The following is a 17219-nucleotide window of genomic DNA, read 5'->3' on the forward strand; positions in this document are numbered from 1 at the left end:
TGATAACATGGAGGAAACATTCATCAGTGTGAATTACATCCTCTACCATAACATCAGCTGTCACTGGAGAAACAGTCAACACAGTTTTATTAGAGTTAAGTTTCACTTAACCGGTCTGGAGAGATGGCTCAGAGGTTAAGAGCACTGGCTGCTCTTCTAGAGATCCTGAGTTCAATTCTCAGCAACCACATGGTGGCTCACAACCATCTATAGTGAATCTGGTGCCCTCTTCTGGTATGTAGGCAGAACACTATATACATAATAAGTAAATCTTACAAAAAAAAAAAAAAAAAGCTTCCCTTAACAATATGTTGTTTCTCTACATCACTGAAGAATCTTAGGGGCTAGGGAGCTAGGGAGATGGCTCAGTAAGTAAATGCTTAGCACAAAAGAATAAGGACCTAAGTTTGGATCACCGGCGAAAAGCCCTGTAACAGAGCGTTGGAGAAATGGAGACAGGAGGATCCCTAATTGCCTAATCAATGAACTCCAAGTTCAGTGAGAGATGTTGTCTCAACATTTAAGATGGAGAGCAATCAAGACCTGAGGTGATTTAAATAAGTTGTTCCCCTTAGGATCACATATTTGAATGCTTAGTCACTAAGAAGGGGAACTCTGATAGGATTAGAAAGGTTAGGAGGTGTGGCCTTGTTGATGGAGGTGTGTCACTAGGGGTGGGCTTTGAGGTTTCAAAAGCTGGTGCCAGGCCCAGTATACCTTTCTGCTTGCAGATCAGAAGGCCGCTCTCAACTGCTTCTCCAGCACCGTGCTTTTTATGCCTGTTGCCCTGCTTCCTGCCATGACGGTAAGGGACTGAACCTCTGAAACTGTAAGCAAATTAAATGCTTTCTTTTGTAAGAGTTGCCTTGGCCATGGTGTCTCTTCACAGCAATAGAATGGTGACTAAGAGAGACACCCTATTGTGACCTCTGGCCACCCTTGGGTTATTGTATTGCTATATACAGTTCTCCCCATTGCATATTATAAAATATGCATAATCAATTCATAGAGTTGTAGTTAGTTGTGATGGCCACATTTACCAATTTATATCTGAAATTAAATAATTGTGTTTCTTTTCATATTGACGATATTTTAAATGCTAGGTAAACACGTGGTTACCATAGTGACAGCACAGATCAAGAGCTTTTATTTCTGCCATTGAAGAAGAGTCCCTGGGCAGTGCTGACTTGGAGTCTGTTAGATTTGAAGAAATAACAACGGAACAGAACACACATGAACTGGTCATACTCCGTACTATGTAAAGACTATGTAAAGAAAAAAGAATAACATAATATGAATCAATTTTATCTGCATAAAAAAGATGTTTAGCCGGGCGTTGGTGGTGCACGCCTTTAATCCCAGCACTCGGGAGGCAGAGGCATGCGGATCTTTGTGAGTTCGAGGTCAGCCTGGTCTCCAGAGCGAGTGCCAGGATAGGCTACAAAGCTACAGAGAAACAAAACAAACAAAAAAAGATGTTTAATGCCTTATGGCAACATACTATTTAAGGGAGATGAAGATGCTGGTGTTCCAAACAATGTCATAAGGAATCCCAGCTTTCCTGATAACCATGCCTTCAAGTAGTTTGTTGCTAGAGTTTAAGTCATGCTGGGGAGGGTGGCAGTAAAAGCTGTCTGTACAGCTGGGTCATTCAAATCCATGCATCCATCCAAACATACATACACACATGTACACTCTACCTGCAGCTAGCTGCTGACTTTTGTCTCCGAGGCAACAGGGAAATAACCAGATTGGAGACATTGCCCATTGAAAGATGGAGATTTGGTCAATTTCTGCTGCCCAACTGTTACTGAACTCGGGGGTCACAATCTGAGCCCCAAGTCAGGTTCAGGTATCCATCCTCAATAAGCCATTAAAAACAGCCAAACTAATCGTGGGAAGAAGAAAATGGAGAGTTATCCAACGTAGTCACATTACTTACTTGGGGCACAGGTTGTGACTTCCAAGTTCAATAACACAAACCCAGAATGTTTCTGGGGAGCACGTTGACTTCAAAAGCGATCAGTATGCCAAGCTGACAAGTCTCCAGGCTGCTGAGTTATTTTACTCATTATTGGATGCTGTGGTCCTGGTGCAGCCTGAAATCTGGAACAGCCTGCGATGGGGTGGAGTGAAAAGTGATGGAGCAGCAGCGGCTCTGACCGTGTCGACGTCTGGGCTTTCTAAGCTTTCGGGTGGACTCTGGTCATTTAATAGTGCGATGGGGAAGGCACAGTGCCCAGTCCGCCGCCATAAGGCTCTAAACCAGAGATGTCAGAATGAGCTCGGGAGCCTGTGGTCCCGGCACGATGCAGGTGGGCGTGTCGTCCGGCACCGCTGCCCCTGCGCCGCCCCGCCCCCTCGGTGGCTGCTCCGCGCCGATTGGCCCCTCTGCAGCTTGTGGGCCGTCACGTGCCGGAGTGTCCCCGGTCGCCTAGCTGTGGGCGGCGGGGCATGGACCCTCAGGAGGCCACCGGTCAGGGGTCCGGCGAGCCAAGTGCGCGGCAGGTCCCCAACGCGGAGGTAAGCGCCACGGGGTGGGGAGCGCGGGCCCATGCGATCCCCCGGGCTGGAAGCCGCGGGGCTCGCGCGCTTCGGGAAGGCCGCTCACTCGGGAAACGCCGCCCCCCCCCGCGAGCACGCGCAGAGCCGGGCCGTAACGGCGGGAGCGCGCGGGGACCTGGGGTTGTAGCAGGCACTGGAAGGAGAAAGAGGGAAACTGGGGCTGCTCGGGAGCCTCTGTGGCAGGAATGGAGGGAAGGTGGAGCTGGGGGCCGGGTCAGATGGGAGCGACGAGGAAACGGACTTTTTTTTTTTTTTCCGAGACAGGGTTTCACTGTAGCTTTGGAGTCTATCCTGGCACTCGCTCTGGAGACCAGGCTGGCCTCGAACTCACAAAGATCCGCCTGCCTCTGCCTCCCGAGTGCAGGGATTAGAGGCGTGTGCCACCAACGCCCGGCTAGGACTTTTTTTTTTTTTTTTTTTAACCTTGAGGACCTCCGGCCGTTGGTGGGGATGTGCAGCTGACCTTGGACGTTAGATGTCACCGGTTCTTTTTCCCATTTGATGAAACGGAAAGGCCCCTGGTGACACGGGGTTTCCAGAAACTTCTTTTTCAAGTGGGTGCAATACAGCGGTTTCCTATGACCTGCCCTTAAGCAGCGACCATCTCCATCTACAACAAGCTTGACTGTAAATAGGCGTCCTGTTTACCAGAAGACACACCATGTGCCTGACACAATGTGTATGCTAATTGGGTGCATGAATGGAATGCTTGCTTGAGCATCCAAGATGGTACTTGCAGCAACGGTAGCAATAGATTCGCAAAGAATATTAGTTTTACAGAAGAGGAGGGCACTAATTTTGTTAGAGAAGGCAGAGCCCCACCAAAGGCCTGGAGGTCAGAAATAGAGTAATGTTGCCTCTCACGTTCACCGACTTGCTTGAACATAGACCTCTTCCGGTAAAAGGCCTGCTCTAGGGCCCAAGCTCTGGGGTCATAGGAAAAGGCTGTATTGCACCCATTTGCTCCAACACCTTGGGGGACAGCAGTGAGTTGTGGCTACGGGTTATCACTGACCACAGGAGGTGGAATTGAATCATTAAAAATCCAGTCATGACTGGATAATGAATGTTAACTAAGGTGTGTGCTAAGTACAGGTATATGATGAAAAGTTTGTGTAAGATTGGAGAGCTAGTATGGTGATGGTGTCACAGAGTTTGGTTTGGTTCCCAGCAACCACCATAGGTGGCTCAGAGCCACCTGCAATTCCCTCTCCAAGGGATCCAACACCTCCTCCTCTTCGTACATTCACACACAAGCAAATAGATGTAAATATATAAATACATAAAAACTTTAAAAAATAAAATGAATTTAAGTCAGAGAAACATTACTTCTGCAGTCTAACAGGTGGTTTTGTTATTGTTTTTAATCATTTTTTGTTTGAATTAGAAACAAGATTGATTTACATGACAATCCCAGTTCCCTTCTCCCTCCCTCCCTTCCCTACCACCGCCCCCAACTAAAACCCTACCTATCACATACCCTTTCTTCTTGACCTGATTCAACCTTTCTGCTCCCTCATGACCTCTGCATCCTTCCTCTTCTTCCCTTCTCATTCTCATAGCCCCCTCCCCGTTTTTTTTTTTTTTTAATTTTTTTGGTTTTTCAAGACAGGATTTCTCTGTGTAGCTTTGGAACCCATCCTGGCACTCGCTTTGGAGACCAGGCTGGCCTTGAACTCACAGAGATCCGCCTGTCTCTGCCTCTTGAGTGCTGGGATTAAAAGGCGTGCGCCACCAGCGCCCAGCGGTTTTGTTATTGTTGTTGCCTTTAATTGTAGTTTTGGAGACAGGGTCTCTTGTAGCCCAGGAGCTCACTCTGTGACCAAGGACCTTGAACTTCTGATCCTCCTGCCCCCACTTCCCAAATGCAGAGATTACGAGTATGTGACATCATGCTTGCTCTTATGTAGTGCTGGAAAATCAGCCTGGGACACTGAGCATACTAAGCAAACACTACCAACTGAGCTACATCTCCAGCCTGTATTAGGTGTTTTCATAATTGTTCTGTCAACATAGGACCTCTGCAAGGTCAGAACAACCACCTCCAGTTTCCAGGGGTCACACCCTGAGCGCATGACAGGGCTCGTTGAAATCTGGCCTAATGACTCAAGCTGTAGACATTAACTGGTTCCATTGGAGAGAGATATTGAGGACAATAAAGTCTGGGGGACTTTTGAAGTAATGGGGCATAAAATTACTTGGTTGGCAGTGGGGATATAAGTGTTCCTTTCACTGTTTAGGAACTAAAACTCTGGTTCCCCACGTACCACTTGGGAGACACTGTTAAAAAGGAATTGTTAGGGGCTGGAGAGATGGATCAGTGGTTGGGAGTGCTGGCTGCTCTTCCCAGCACCCACCTGGTAGCTCACAGCTGTCTTTTTGACTCCAGTTCCAGAGGATCCAGCATCCTCACACAGACATACATGCAGGCAAACACCAGTGAACATAAAATGTAAAAAAGGAGCTGTTAGATATGAGGCCAAGTAACTGAAAAGGGGAAGGTGTGCAGAGAAGTGGCAGGTGCAGGAAACAGCTACCAATCCTGGCCAAGAAAAAGGAATGGTTAGAGCTGTTAAAATGATAGAGGAAAGGGTTTATAGACAGACCTGGAATTACAAACCCTGAGACCCAGGAGCTGTCCAGATTGGCTCTAGGGTCTCTGATCATGGAGAGGCCCTGGTACCCAGACTTCTGAAGAGGGCCCTAGATGAGATCAAAACCTGCAGCTGTCAGTTGGCCACTGCAAGAAGGCATTCTCAGTGGTCTGGGTGGAGAAGTGTTGTTGGGGTGATGCCTACGACCCCGCTATCTCTAGCCAGCAGGTGCAAGCCCCGAAGTGTGAAGGGCACTGTGGGATGGTGGGATGGTGGGCTCAGAGCGTCAAGGTGGTGACATGTCCCAGATGCCTGAGTTTCTGGTAATGATTTCTTCTTCCACAGGCAAGCTTTGCCGCAGCTGACCTTTCTGGTCAGGAGACAGAGACTGAGATGGCCATGGACCGACTAGGCAAGTAGACAGAGACTGGGGTGGATGCTGGAAGAGGTGGAGAGAAAACAGTCTGACAGTCTCTTAGTCTTGGGTACCTTTTCTTGCTAGTCAGTCCTCTTTGCCAATGAGCTACCTTCTTTGCCCATTGTTCCCATGGGACCCTCCATTTGGAAGCTTCAAGGAAGTTCTAGACTTTGTGTGGATCCAAACCACCCCATTTCACTGGGAGGAACCACACGGGGCACTGAAAAGCACACAGTATGTCACTAGAAAAATTATTTCAGGTCCAGGTTATTGTCCTTGGACTTGCATTTTTTTCATCCATAGTGAAAAATAAGTCACTTAGCCTTTCTATATCTGTAAAGTGGGCTGATGATACCCCTAGGGTTGGTTTTAGGGTTGCATGAGAAGATAAATAATTCACTAGCCACCAGCCCCTGTGTAATTATAATTAAATAAATAAATTCAGTCCCCTTTTTACCATGCTTAGTGAACACATGTGATGTACTGTTCTGTCCTGGAAGAAAGTGACAGTCTGTAGATCAAGCATGGGATGGGTATAATTGTAGCAGCTGGGAGGTGCTAAATACTCACTGTATTTCAGGCACAGTTCCCAGTGTCTCCTTTTCCCTAAATAAACTTACAACAGCCTGCTTACTATTTTACTGATGAGAAACTTAAGACACATTAAAGTCTTAAAATGTGGCAAAAGATGTGTACTATAAAGTTACCACTTAGCTGTATTAAAGTGGACAGTCTGGTGGTATTCAGCCCAATGACAGTGTTGTACAGTTATCACCACTAATTGTAGAATATTTTCATGACCCCAAAAGGAAATCCTGTCAATGTGAGTAGACAAAAAACCAAAAAAAAAAAAAACAAAAAACAAAGAAGAAGAAGAAGAAGAAGAAGAAGAAGAAGAAGAAGAAGAAGAAGAAGAAGAAAGAGGAGGAGGAAAGTGCAACATAGGCTTAAATAGTAAAAGCACATCATTTGCCAGTGGCCTTTGGGTTCAGTGACGTGTAAACGACCTGAAAACACTGCCTGTGCAAGGCCCTCTGTACTCAGTGGTCTTGTTTATAACAAACATCTTATTGGAAGAAAATGACTACCCCATTTCTAAAATATAAACTAAATATTGCAAGTGCTCAAGTAAATAAGAGCGATGTCTAGATTTTTCTTTCCTCCCTCTTAGAAGAAGGCGAGCAGAAAATTACAAATAAAACTCCTTCAATTTTATCTTTTTTTTTTTTTGGTTTTTCAAGACAGGGTTTCTCTGTGGCTTTGGAGGCTGTCCTGGAACTATCTCTTGTAAACCAGACTGGTCTCGAACTCACAGAGATCCACCTGCCTCTGCCTCTGCCTCTGCCTCCGGAGTGTTGGGACTAAAGTCATGCGCCACCACCGCCCGGCTGATTTTATCAATTCTTAAAACTTCCTTTTGTTGATTTCATAGCCAGTGGAGCCCAGAGCATCCCTAATGATGACATTCCTGCCCACAATGAGGGTCCGAGTTTGGAAGAGGATAGCTTTGCTGTGGAGGAGAAGGAAGCCAATGAGGAGCTGTATACCTGGGAGCTGTCAGAAGGTCCACCCATGGAACAGGCTGCTGACCTTTTCAGTGAGGACTGGGACTTGGAGCTGAAAGCAGACCAAGGGAACCCTTACGGTAGGTAGGGAGTACCTGGGGCTGAGCTAAAGCGCCTCAGACCTCCTTCACACTGCCCCTAGACATATGGTTTGGGAATAGGATCACATATGTGAGCTCAGTCTCATCTTTGGTCAAGGTCTGGAATTTTTGCTTCTTTTTTATATTAAAAACAAATTCCACTGACTCCAGGATGTGCCCATTTGTTTTAACAAGGAAATTCTCTCTTAAAGGCTTCACGTTGAGCTGGTGCAGACAGCGGTACTCTGCTATCCATTTGTTTTTCTTTTCACTTGAGAGAATGCTGAGAGGGATAAATGGATTGTTCAGAGTGCCTTGTTTATTTGTCCTCAGGAAAGGAGGTGTGTGTGTGTGTGTGTGTGTGTGTGTGTGTGTGTGTGTGTGTCTGTTATTAAAGTAATCGAAAGTCTTCCCTCTAGACATTTTTTTTTCCTTGTGCAATCCAGTCTAACTTTCCATCCTTCCTTTAATCTGTCTTTTGGAACTGTCTGCAGATGCCGATGACATCCAGGGGAGCATTTCTCAGGAGATTAAACCTTGGGTGTGCTGTGCCCCACAAGGAGACATGATGTATGACCCCAGTTGGCACCATCCACCGCCACTGATACCGCATTATTCTAAGATGGTCTTTGAAACAGGACAATTTGATGATGCTGAAGATTAAACGTGTCACTTTTTGGCCTTGTGGGAGCTCCTGTGTTCTCCAGATCAAGGCTTGTTTCCTGTGACTTCAGTGACATGGCCTGTTAGAGGCACTGTTCCCAGTGTTCCCTCAGTGTGGGCCACAGACTGCTGTAGACTGGGTCCTGCTGCTCTCCCATTTTGTTGTTACTGTTGTTAATGGACTCTTTGGAGTGTGTTCACATTTTTGTCTATGTCAGAGTTGTGTCCTTTATAAATAAAGGAAGGAAAAAATATCTCAGTATACTTTGTCTACATTTCCTTATGATTGTGTGCTTCTGACCAAGGCTTGCCCCTTCCCCTGAATTATATTTTAAGGGTGGAAGTATTGAGAGAGCCAAACTACCATCAGGGAGAGAGAGCATCTTAGCTTTGCTTCTTATATCTGGCATATTTTAGTAGCGATTGGAACCCCAGAGTTGCTGGTGACTTTATGGCTTATTTCTATTCCCTCTGAAGGAAAGGCTAAACATTTACTTAGTTTATCAGGATGTGAGACTGGAAACTAAATGGAATTTGAAGCCAGCAATTATATAATCCTTGATTGGCACAGAATTCTGTTTTCAATACTCTGTTCTCTTCATTGGCTCTATGTGTGTAAGTGTGGTAGGGGAATGGGGGCTGTGATCTGCCAAAGTCTGTTACCTTTACCTCTGATAGACAGGGCTTGTTTCTTAGCCCCCGAATGATTGAAGCTAATCCAAGAATAAAGTTCATATCTGAAATACAAGTAAGAATCCTAGCACTCAATAGCCTTAACCATTTTAACTACATTTCAGAGACCCCATAGGTGTGTGGACAAGGGAACCTTGGGAGGAAAGACAGCAGCCATATGGTCAAGGTTTTCCTGGGGAGAGAAGAGATACCTTCCCCTGTTTCTAATGAAGGGGCAGTTGTGGCCCCTTTCTTTCCTCATCCACCTAAGGCCATAGGTGATGAGATCATGCTATCTCTGGTCCAAAAAGTAAATGTAAGAGTCAATAATGGGGCTTTTGTGGTGGGGGCAGGACTGAGAAACAGGCTGTTTCATTCCATGTGTGACTAGAGTTCTGAGGCAGCTACAACTGCAGTGTAGGGAAGATTACATATATGGGGGTCATGGAGAGGACGTATAGTTAACCATGAAGAGCAGCAGGTACCAAAGTTTGTCCAGCTGTGATCAGTGAAAGGTGTGAATCTGGGCATCTTGTTTTTGAGTTCTGTCTTCACTAGGGTTTCTATTGCTGTGAAAAGACACCATGACCACAGCAATTCTTAAAAGGAAAACATTTCATTGAGGTGGCTCCCTTAGAGTTCAGAGGTTCGGTCTAGTATCACCATGGTGGGGAGCATGGTGGCACGCAGGCAGACATGGTGCTGGCTACATCTTGATCAGAAGGAAACAGGAAATGATTTGAAAGTCACACTGAGGGAAGCTTGAGCAAAAGAGACCTCAAATTCTACCCTCACAGTGATACACCTCCTCCAAAAAGATCACACCTACTCCAACAAGGTCACACTTCCCAATTACATTCAAACTATCACATCGTTGTATGGGGAAATTAGCAGTTGTCACCTCCCTGGCTGTTTTCTAGGCTATACATTTAACCAGAAAATTCTGGATAAAATCCTGGGTTCTGGCAGTCCCAGCAAGCTAGGCTCAACCACCCGTCCTCAAAATGTTAATAACTGTCTTGGGGTTTCAGTTGCTGTGAAGAGACACCATGACCACAGCAACTCTTATAAAGGAAATCATTTAATTCAGGCTTACACTTCAGAGGTTCAGTCCATTATCATCATGGTGGGGAGCATGGCAGTGTGCAGGCAGACGTAGTGCTGGAGATGTAACTGAGAGTCCTACATCTTGCAGGCAATAGGAAGTCGACTCAGACACTGGGCGGTATCTTGAGCATATATGAGACCCTAAGTTCACCTCCACAGTAACACGTTTCCTCCAACAAGGCCACATCTCTTAATGTTGCCACTCCTTGTGAGATTATGGGAGCCAATGACATTCAAACTACCACAGTAGTTCAAATAGCAAATGAACTGCTCTTCCAAAAATGAAAGACTCTTGAGTATTTTAAACTAATGGACAAATATGTCCCATAATCAATTTAAAATTCTGTTTCAAATTTGATATGGTAGCATTATGGTGAGTCAAGAGGATTACAATAAGTTCAAGACTACCCTGAGCTAACTTGTGAGTACAGGCCAACCAAGGTACATAGAGAAACTGTTTCAAAACAAAATAAACAAAACTTTTATCACTCAAAGCTTTGTCCCTCAAAATGTTGGCACCATATTAGAATGAAATGTATTTGAAGTCTTTATTTCCAGATTTATATTATTTCCTCATACCACGGTTCCCTAATGTAATCTGTGTTTCTCTAAAGGAAAGCATCACGAGCCTTCATGACTCTAGTCCTTTTTTTTCTTTTGTAAGATGTATTTATTTATGATATATAGTGTCCTGTCTTCATGAATGCCTGCAGGCCAGAAGAGGGCACCAGATTTCATTACAGATGGCTGTGAGCCACCATTTGATTGATGGGTCTTGAACTCAGGACCTCTAGAAAAGAAGCCAGTGTTCTTAACCGCTGAGCCATCTCTCCAGCCACAACTCTAGTCTTTTATTGTGTACCATTTGCAGTACACAGTAATCCAAGAGCCTCAGGTGTGCCAGAGGCATCTTTGTGACCAGTTGTACAAAGGCTGTAACGACCCTTCAGAAAAACAATTCTACAAATCTCTTAAGACAATCACAGCTTTACACAATGATTCTTTAAGGTCAAAGCACTTCTAGAAAACAACTGTCCACTCTAATGTTTACCCTGGATACCATGAAAACTATTCATTCTAATGTCTACCCTAGACACAAAGACTCTGCTAAATTCCTACAGCAGGTCATGGTATCTCGTCACAGCAATAGAACATTAAGACAAGACCCTTAACAGAAGTCAGACAGGGGCCACCCAACCTTGGGCTTTCAGCCTCTAAACCTGGGAGCAGCAAATGCTTGTTCTCTTACGAGGCAGGAGTTTCAAGCAGTTGAGCTAAGATGCCCTTTTCTATATGGTCTATTACATGTTCCTCATTTCTACCTGACATCATCACAAGGACCATAATGTAGATGTATTTTTACAATTTTGTTCGTAATTACTCATATTCTCTAATATGGATATTTTCTCTACCATATTGGGGTTGGGGGGTTTCTAGTGAGAAAACAGTCCTTAGAAAACCAGAAAAAGGACCAGGAAGTGACTCTGTCTACTTGAAATTTCCTTCTCAGTCTCCAAGACTGTGAAATTGGTTGAGCCACCTAGCTGTGGCTTCTCTAACAGCACAAACCCACCATCCTCTCATTTGTTGTCATTTCAGAACCACAGCACCTCTCCCCTAATTCTTGAAAACTCTCATCAGTCCCAGAACATGTACCCCCCACAAGCCAACATGTTTTCAAGTGTGATGCAGTGACCCTGGTGGCACTAGTTCATGTCCTTCCATCCATGTCCTAGATGCCCAGACCTCATTAAGAGGGTCTGGTTCCACAGCCTTCTTGGTCGGATCAGTCTCCAAGTCTCCCTGACAAGTTCACTGCACAGCTGTTAATTAGGGATGCTTAACAATTATTTCCTCCCTCTACTATCACTTTTTTCTACCCACAGCTCTAGCTTTAGAATTCTAGCTCCATAATACTTGTCATATATTTACCATCATTTGATACAAAATGACTTCTATTTTTGTCGTTTAGAATGGTGTCATTTAATCTCCAAACATCTGGAAGTTGTCATTCCACTAGTGATTTCTAGCTTGATTCTACAAGAGTTATAAACATTGTTTCAATCCTTGGAGGCTTCAATTCGTTCTAGGGCCCAGATTATTTTAGCCTTGCCCATGAGTACTTGAAATGTGCCTATCCTCAGCTCCTGAGTTTTTCAAAAATAAGACACATAGTTCCCTAGAGGGAAGCTCAAATCTTGTATATAACACTGTATTTGTAAGATTCAAGAAGTAAATTAATTTTCCAACTTTTTTTTTAAGATTCATCAGCTTTTGTCTATATATTTTGAAGGTACAGATAGTTAGGACTATTATATTTGTCATTAAATTCATCCCTTGTTCATTAATAACCCATATTGCTGTTGTACTTCCTTCCCTAAACCAAACTTAAAAGGTGTAGCTTGGTTGTAGAGTGATTGCTTAACATGCACAAGGCTCTGGGTTCAATTCCCAGCACCACATAAAACTGGGCAAGATACTGCATGCCTGTAATCTCAAAATACTTGAGGTAGAGACAGGAGGATCGCAAGTTTAAAGTCATTCTTAGCTACACGATGAGTTCAAGGTCAAATTGGGCTACATGAGACCCTGTCTCCAAAACAACCAACCAATTTTTCTTCTCTTAAATTTGTTCTTGTGTTGACAATAATGGTATGTACTCATATATGGATTTTAGATCTAGAGCAAAGAAGTAGCAGCTTACAATCCACATCGCCAGAGAAGCTAGGAGGACCCTAAGAGAAACATACATGGTCCCCTGGAGAAGGGGAAAGGGACAAGATCTAAGCTAATTGGGAGCATGGGGGGAGGGGAGAGGGAGTTAGAAGAAAGAGCGGGGGAGAAGTAGAGGGGAGAGGAGGACATGAGGGAGCAGGACGATTGAGTCGGGAAGAATAGAGGAGAGCAAGAAAAGAGACACCATAATAGAGAGAGCCATTATAGGTTTAAAGAGAATTCTGGCACTAGGGAAATGTCCAGAGATCTACAAGGTTGATCCCAACTAACAATCTAAGCAATAGTTCAGAGGCTACCTTAAATGCCCTTCTCTGATAATGAGATTGAAGATTACCTTATATGCCATCCTAGAGCCTTCATCCAGTAGCTTAGGGAAGCAGAAGCAGACACCCACAGCTAAACACTGAACTGAACTGGAATTCAGTTGCAGAGAGGGAGGAGTGATGAGCAAAGGGGTCAAGACCAGGCTGGTGAAACCCACAGACCTCTGACCTAAACAAGAGGTTGCTCATGGACCCCAGACTGATAGCTGGGGAACCAGCATAGGACTGTTCCAGACCCCCTGAACGAGGAGGTCAATTTGGAGGTCTGGACAGTCTATGGGGTCACTGGTAGTGGATCAGTATTTACCCCTAGTACACAAATAGACTTTGGGAGCCCTCTCCATACAGAGGGATACTCTCTCAGCCTAGACACACTGCTCCAAATGATATGACAGACTTTTAAGATCCCCGATGGAAGGCCTCCCCTCCCTGGGGAGCAGAAAGAGGTTGGGATAGGGGGCCGGTGGGGGGGCAGGGGAGGAGAGGAGGGAGAGGGAAATGAGATTGACACGTAAAGGAAGCTTGTTTCTAATTTAAATTTAAAAAGGAAAAAATTGTTCTTGTGTCTTTTAAGTAGCATAGAGCTACATTTTACAATATTAGTCATGTGTTTGTCTTACATTTGGGGTATATAGGCCACTTACATTTGTTGACCAGACACCAACCTACTTGACCCCTGAGGTACAAATAGATACTTCTGAAAAAGCCATGTAAGTAGAACCTGGATCTCTCTCATGCTTTCAGCAGAGCCACAGGTCAATCAGCAGACAAGCAGACCAGAAGATCAAGATGGGAAAGCTGTTTGAGCAGTTTGCCAACAGCAGCAACTAGACCCCAAGGGTTAATTAGAATTGGAATTTATTTTGTCCTAGGCAAGCTGGGATTAACTTGAGGGCCCATCAGCAATTATCAACAGTCTATGCATTGGTAAACCTGTAGTAGACCAGTAAGACAATTACCAACAGTTTATGCAGTGGTAGACCAGGAAGGCAATTACCAACAGTCTATGGGGTGGTAAACCAGTAAGGCAGTAGTAGGAAGACACTCCAGAGAATCACATGGCTAAAGGACCCTGTTGAGATGCTTTTTCAGGTATCCAAGACAGTCAAAGAACCCACACCATAGACCTGGATGTCCTGAAATAAGATGACACTGTTTACTCTTATTGTATTACATGGAAACACTGAGTTGAAAACTCATTAGAAATAGTCTTACAGAGGAAGAAAATAAAAATGCATTAAGCTGGTCACATTATTAAGAGACTATTGTGAGGCTGGAGAGATGGCTCAGTGTCCCGCGCAATAGTCTTGCCGGCAAGAACAACACAGGACACTCGGATCCTTCTGCAGTAAAGCTTTATGCGTCTTGAGAGAGAGAGAGCATAAGCTTACAAAAGCGGAGACCCCGAGCCAAGAATCCTGTCCCCTAATAAAGGCTCATAAACTCTGAGCGATGCGTGTACAGCTGGGATAGGTGCATGACTCGTCACCCTATATGACGCCATGGAATAGGCGGGGCTAGGCAGTGGAAAAACACTGGGCACATGGATACCAACGTTGTTTACTTGATCCAGCAGCGGATGTCAGCACCATCTTGTAATGGCGAATGTGAGTGCGGCTCCTCACAGCTCAGTGGTTAAGAGCACTGGCTGCTCCTCCAAAGGACCAGGTTCAATTCTCAGAACCGACTTGGCAGCTCATAACCTTCTGTAACTCCAGTTCCAGGGAATCCGACACCCTTACACAGAATATATGCAGGCAAAACAACAGGGCTGTTTACCTTAGATAAACAAAAATCAAATAAATAAATCTTTAAAAAATAAGAGGCTGTTGCACAGGATGCCAAGTCATTTCATTAATTCACAGTAAGTTGTTCTTAAAACCAGAGGGTGTGAGGCAAATAAACAAAAACAAAAAACGATGGTTTAAATTTAAGGTGGTCCTCGGGCTGAGGAGATGGCTTAGTGGTTAAGAACACTGGCTGGTCTTCCACAGGACCACGGTTCAATTCCCAGCACCCACATGGCAGCTCACAACTGTCTGTAACTCCAGTTCCAGGGGATCCAATGCCCTCATACAGATATACATGCAGACAAAACACCAATGCAGATGAAATCAAAATAAGTAAATATAAATTTAAGGTGGTTCTCACCTTCCTAATGAAAGACACACACACACCCCCCCCCCCCCCCCCCCCGCCGTAGCTTTTCTACTCTGGTCGGCAGCTGGCGGGGCGCGCGCGAATACATCCTTCCCTCCCCAGCACTCTCCCCGACCTTTTGATCCCTGCAGCTGCTGGCCCTCACTCCCCGCCCCGCGCAAGGCCAACCCCCGCCGGATCGCTCCGGATCGCTCCGTCCCAAGGCCAGCCATCTGGACCAGCAGAAGATAAGGCCGTTTCGCCTGACTATTAAACCTTGAGAAAATGCTGATTTGATGCTTTTCGCTTCTGTACTGTGCCTGTTTTCCCTTATAAAAAGGACCCCCCTTCCGGGGCTCGGGGCTTGGCAAAACAGAAGCTAAGCCCCGGATATCCGTGTTATTAATAAACCCTCTTGCTCTTGCATCCAAAGTTCGTGGTTTCGCTGATTCCTGGGTGTGGGTCTCCTTCTACGAAAGTACCTCTGCGGGGGTCTTTCACTAATGCAGCATCCCTTTTATATAGTTCCTTATATGGTGATGACTCCCAACCATAAAATTCATTGCTACTTTCTAAACTGTAATTTTGCGGTTAAGAATTGTTATAAGTATCTAACTAGGAGTTGGTGGTGCACGCCTTTGATCCCAGCACTCGGGAGGCAGAGTTCAAGGCCAGCCTGGTCTACAGAGTGCCAGGATAGGCTCCAAGCTACACAGAGAAACCCTGTCTGGAAAAAGCAAAAGAAAAAAAAATTGTAAATATCTGATATACAACTGTGGCAAAATATTATTTTAAGGTGTGTGGCTTTTGTTTATGCTGCATTTGTTCAATTCTGTGAAGCTGTGATTCTTTTGCCTATCTAAAACACCTGATGGTTGTTGTGCCCACCAAGAGAGGGACCCCAAGTCCTCAAGGAGCCGAGGAAAGACAAATCAAGTACAATAAGGTTTATTTCCAAGGGAAAACCAGCTAGCCGGGGGCTTCCCTCTGTCGGGAGAGGTGAAGCCTCCAAACGCAAATGCAAGGCACTTTTAGAGAAAATGGGGAGGGGGCATCCTGAGACTTAGTTTGCAAGGTTCCCATGGTTACAAAGATTACTTAGCACACGTTTCCATACAGTTATCATGAAGGGCCTTGAAGAAGGCAATATCTGCCACCTAATTAGGCAAAATTAATTGGCACATCTGTGGGCTAGGGGCTCAAGCCATCCTGTGATGTAAAAGTTTTACAACTGATAGGGCAAGAGTTTGGTTCCCAGTCTTCTCAAGGCAAGGGGGTAGGGGCAGATGTTGGCCCAGCTGCTCGTGGGTTCCAGCTTGGGTCACGTACTCCGAAATCAGAGGGCTCTCTCTCTGTCACAGCCTAAAAGTTTCTGTCTTTTAGTTATTAATTTTTCCATCACAATGGTATAATAAAGAGCTGAACAGCCAATAGCAAGGCTGAAGCAAGGATAGGCAGGATTGGCAGGCAGAGAGAATAAATAGGACAAACAAGGAGAAAAAGAGCAAGAAAACAAGGAGTGGAGGATGTCAGGGGGCCAGCCACAGAGTAAGAAGAAATACAGAAGAAAGATAAAAATCCCAGAGCAAAAAGGTAGGCAGGTTAATTTAAGAAAAGCTGGCTAGATAGTTAAGAATATGCCTTCGTGTGATTTATTTGGGAGCTGGGTGGCGGGCCACTCAAAAAGTCAAAAGAGCAAAAACACAACATACAACCCCTTCAGGGGTTGTGACCTACATGCTGAGAAACCCTGGCTTAAATCAAAAGTGGAGTTAAAGGCTTAGAACCCATCCACCTAAGTCTTACTGTGTTGATTCGAGCAGTAGACAACCACCGCCATCCCACACAACAGGTAAGATGAGGCAGGTAAGACTGGCAACTACTGAAATCAAACAGCCTTTAGTACACTAATGTGCATGAGAGATTTCCAACAGAATGTTCATAGTGGCTCCTGACTTACAGAACTTGGTGAAAACATGGCTTAGACTGTGCTGCTCAACACAGGAAAACTAGTATTGTAAGATGGAAATTTCTGTGGCTAATCTGGTTGACTTGAGTAGATGGAGATGTCACGGCATTAGTGAAGCACACCCGATGTACTTGAGTGGACATTTTCAGGAGTGGGTCATGAGGGCTCTGCTCTGGCCAATGGTTTCAACTACTAGCAGACTAAAAACTGAGTCTACTACTGGGAGGTGGTGGCACAGTTGGAGGAAGGTTTGGCCTTGACCCTGGCCCTTCCTCACTCCTCTTTTACTCCTGGATGCCATGAGGTGAGCAGTGTTTTTCTGCCATACCCTTCCTCCACATCACAGGCTTACAACCTATTGAAACCTCCCAACCCATGAGCCAAAATA

At 45.1% G+C, this 17219-nt stretch overlaps 1 protein-coding gene across 1 annotated transcript; it reads left to right on the forward strand.

Annotated features, from left to right (window-relative positions):
- Positions 1-2371: 2371 nt before the first annotated feature.
- On the forward strand, positions 2372-8147 carry Coprs (coordinator of PRMT5 and differentiation stimulator). Its single transcript, XM_027387784.2, has 4 exons — positions 2372-2523; positions 5505-5571; positions 7010-7222; positions 7717-8147. Exons 1-4 carry the CDS (start codon positions 2455-2457, stop codon positions 7884-7886), a joined length of 519 nt encoding a protein of 172 aa, XP_027243585.1. The 5' UTR covers positions 2372-2454; the 3' UTR covers positions 7887-8147.
- Positions 8148-17219: the final 9072 nt, after the last annotated feature.

The sequence above is a fragment of the Cricetulus griseus genome, assembly GCF_003668045.3.
Source record: "Cricetulus griseus strain 17A/GY chromosome 1 unlocalized genomic scaffold, alternate assembly CriGri-PICRH-1.0 chr1_1, whole genome shotgun sequence".
Lineage (NCBI taxonomy): Eukaryota > Metazoa > Chordata > Mammalia > Rodentia > Cricetidae > Cricetulus > Cricetulus griseus.